Source organism: Buceros rhinoceros, unplaced genomic scaffold (genome assembly GCF_000710305.1).
Source record: "Buceros rhinoceros silvestris isolate BGI_N320 unplaced genomic scaffold, ASM71030v1 scaffold20571, whole genome shotgun sequence".
Classification (NCBI taxonomy): domain Eukaryota; kingdom Metazoa; phylum Chordata; class Aves; order Bucerotiformes; family Bucerotidae; genus Buceros; species Buceros rhinoceros.
Window position 1 is genome coordinate 14,036 of NW_010393936.1, and position 3,783 is coordinate 17,818.

Sequence of the window (3,783 nt, forward strand, 5' to 3'; positions counted from 1 at the left end):
GCCTACCTTCCTCAGGAGCATAGATGTAGGAGCGTAAGTATGCTTGGACCCTTGAGAGGAGGCTCTCATCCATCTTCGTGGAGCTGGAGGAGGAAGGAGAGGGTGAAAAGCGTGTCCCTCGGCAGCAGGAGCCCTCTCCACCCCCGTCGCGGGCAGCCGTGCGGCACTGGCACAGGGAAGGTGTCACCTTTACCTGCCCTTCCGAGGGCGCTCAGGAGCATAGATGTAGGAGCGTAAGTATGCTTGGACCCTTGAGAGGAGGCTCTCATCCATCTTCGTGGAGCTGGAGGAGGAAGGAGAGGGTGAAAAGCGTGTCCCTCGGCAGCAGGAGCCCTCTCCACCCCCGTCGCGGGCAGCCGTGCGGCACTGGCACAGGGAAGGTGTCACCTTTACCTGCCCTTCCGAGGGCGTTTGGACAGGACAGACTTTAGGTACTTCTTGTAATACCCTCGTCCTGTAGCCTGGAGGAAAGCAGCAGCACTAAGTTGCTTGATTTGAGCACAGGGACTCGCTCAGGCTCTTGGGCAGAGAGCCAAGACTCTGCCTTTTGGGGAGCCGGAGCTTCTGCACCCCCCCCAGCAGCCATCTCCTGGATCTGATCCCCCCAGCCACCCACCCATCACTAGCACCCTCTGTAGGGACTGTGGGTGATGGTCTCCCCACCCTTGTTTGAATAACGAAGGTGCTGGAGCGATGCTGGCAGCAAAGCTTCTGGATTCACAAAGGTGGAAATAGATCCGCCTTGTCCCTGTCAACAAAGCAGCCCCAAACCGGGCACACCGGTAGGACAGCTGAAGAACCCTCCCTCCCGTCAGCCAGTTCCCAGCAAGCGCCTGGGGGTCACCTCAGTCCATGTTTGGGCTGACAGCTTTATTTTTCTGAAGGAGGTTTTTCCTCCTCTCTTCCCAACAAAGCCCCGGCATTTCCCAAAGGGCTGGGGATTATCCAGCCTGCCAGGAAAACAAGGCGACCCCAGTCCTGGCCTGAATGGGACGCATTGATGGCTTAAGCCTCTTGTACTAAGGAGTTTACTCCAAACACGGATTTTTTTACTCCTTCTTCAAATCCATTGAGGTAAGCAAAGCTGCATCAGAGGGACAGAGAGGATGCAGCTCTGGGTGCCAGAGCAAAGTGGGGAACATGTGCCCTGAGAGCACCCCAGTTCTCCCAGTCTTCAAGGCAGACAGATGCACTGCAAGGCAGGAGAGCTCCCAAGCCCATGCAGATCCATCAAGGGGTTGTCCCATGCTCCCACCCCTGAGACACCCTGTGGATCTTCATTACCTCCTTATCCAAGGTGTCCTCCTGCCCGGTGAAGCTCCTGATGAGCAGGGCTGGATACCAAAGGCTTAGGAGCACAAGGCAGAGGATGATGGGGACGTAAGAGAGCGTGGAGTAGTACCTGTATATCTGGGGAGAAGCAGAGATGCCGCATGCCACTCCACCCCAGCCTGGGGCTCTAGTCCTGGACAGGGGATGCCTGAATGTCCCTTAAAGGAGGTGACGACGAAGCATCCTCCAGCCCTGGGCCTCCCCAGCCTCCCCGCTCCTTCCCCAGGCGGTGGGACACGTACCTTCGGCGACTGGGGACAATCCACCTTCTGCCAGATGTGGACCACGCAGTGGCACCAGGAGAGCAGGCAGCCCACGAGGTAGCTGAGCCTGTGCCGGACGGTGGCACAGGCGATCAGGGGGTAGTAGAAGGCAGGGTAGTAGAGCAAAGCCAGGATCTTCCAGTACTCTAGATGGGATGATGGGAAGAGAGGAGGGAGAGCGAAACAGGCAAGAGAAAGCAGTGCTCTCAGTAGGGACCAGGGGGAATGGGCTGCTCAGGGTGTCACCCAAGGCTGCACACCTCCTGGGTGTGGAGGAGCGTGGTGCCCACGGGCCAGGAGGGTGCTCGCCTTACCCCGGGTGCTCTGGGAGGAGTGGGCAATGAGCGGCAGAGGGTCCCTGTCCAAGACCAGCACGCACAGGGAGGAGAACAGGATGCCGAACACAGCAGCCACCAGCCCTCGGTTGCCTTCCTCCTCCAGAAAGTTGGCTGGGCTGCAAGCCAAGGGAGGAGTGAGCCTGGCACCAGAGTGGGGGCACCCTGTCCCCGCCACCCTCTGCCCCACAGCTGGTTTATCCCGTGCTGCACCACCTGCTTGGCTGCAGGGCGACAGGGCCCCTGGGGACCGGGGTGAGGAGGCAGGTACCTGAGCAGTCCCGGGACACCATTCCAACAGCTCTGCTGGAGCCGCCTGCGTTTCACCAGGAAGGACAAGCCCACGAGCACGGCCAGCTGCCAGAAACCGGATCAAGGAGGGAGCAATAAATACATGCGGTGAGGGGGGAGTGTGGATCTGGCGGGGGCTCGGACACACTGAGACGTGATGGAAGCCTCCACGGAGACCCATCGCCACCCAACACCCTAAATCCAGCCATGACTGAAGCAGGGACAGGCACTTCTCAGCCTGCTCTGATGAGCTGCGTGCTCTAAGCACCTCAGAGGGACCATGCTGGGAAAGAATAAGAATAAATCAAAGCCTTCCATTGACTGCAGGCGTGAAACAAAGTCTGGAGGTGTGCGAGTGCCTCGTTAGAGCATCCCAGCTCAAACCTCACTCCAGCTCTAGCTGAAGAGCCCAGACTGCTGTTTTGGGAGTGGATGGGCATGAGCTGAGCTGGGGGACAGCAAATATGATGTCAGAGCAGATAACCCACCCTGGGGGACTGGCAGTACTTACGGAGATGGGTGCCATGCAGATGTGATAGAGTCTGGGAGAAATGGTGGGGTCGCAGTCTGGGATTACACTGGGAAACATGCTAGAAAGAGGAGGGGGAGTGTTGGAAAATCACACGTGATTGTATTTAGTCCCAAAAGAGCAAAGTGAAGATGCTGGGCTAACACCCACGTACACAGCAGCAGAGATTTCGGTCTGATACTGAGAGGGGGCGAAGATCCCAAGAGCTGGGTTACACAACCATCAATAGCCAGCGATGAAGTCACCCTCACGAGGTGACTTTATGATCAAACGAGAGCGATAACACCCAGGAGTGGCCTCCGGCTCATCCCCGCAGGGGCTGGGAGACCTCCCTGTGCATAGAGGGGTGCCAAGGAGACCTGCAAGGAAGGACAAAGCCCCCCTTCACCTCTTTTACACCCGCATCCATCCCGGCTCCGTCTTTCCAAGGGATGCAGCCTGTGAAGCAGCAGTTCTTGCTGCCCCAGGCGCGGCACTCGTTAAATGCCCCGCTGTAGGGTGCGTTGCTGTCTCTCCCACGTGAGCAGGACCGGCCCCAGAGCTGTGGTCACAGCGGAGGCGATGGCTGCCCAGGCTCGCCAAGGCCAGCCCTGCAGGCATGCCAGGCTTTGCTTTATTTATTCGCTCTCTGGCCTCCGTTACATCCCTTAATCTCTGCTTTGCCGCAGCCCTCCTCCTCTCCCCAAGGCCGGGCATGACTCTACCCAGCCACCTTCACCCAACACCAGGCAGCAAATCCCTGTGCAGGGGAGCTGAACCCCCTGAGCCTCGTAACTCACAGAGTTATGGGGAACCCTCCACGAGCCCTCCTGCCCTCCCAAACCCCGCAGTGCCGGTGGGGTGGACAGAGATGGGAGACCAGCTGCAAGGATCCAATAGCGAAATTCAGATTTCTCAGGCATCATATGTCCAAGGCTGTCACCAACCTGCCAGAAGAGGCTTTATAGGACGAGCTGCCGTAAGCAAAGCTCTGATTCCTGCCTTTTTTTTCTCTGCCAGCAGCTGGCCTAGGGTACACTAGAAAATTCCTGCT

At 58.2% G+C, this 3,783-nt stretch overlaps 1 protein-coding gene across 1 annotated transcript in view; it reads right to left on the reverse strand.

Annotated features, from left to right (window-relative positions):
- STRA6 (stimulated by retinoic acid 6) overlaps positions 1-3,783 on the reverse strand; it is an 11,656-nt gene that overhangs the window by 6,546 nt on the left and 1,327 nt on the right. Inside the window, exons 2-8 of the mRNA XM_010145072.1 lie at positions 2,733-2,811; positions 2,202-2,287; positions 1,910-2,049; positions 1,575-1,741; positions 1,285-1,410; positions 394-461; positions 7-83 (exon numbers count right to left, since the gene is read on the reverse strand). Of these exons, the coding sequence (XP_010143374.1) occupies positions 7-83; positions 394-461; positions 1,285-1,410; positions 1,575-1,741; positions 1,910-2,049; positions 2,202-2,287; positions 2,733-2,811 (743 nt within the window). The remainder of the gene's footprint in view (positions 1-6; positions 84-393; positions 462-1,284; positions 1,411-1,574; positions 1,742-1,909; positions 2,050-2,201; positions 2,288-2,732; positions 2,812-3,783) is intronic.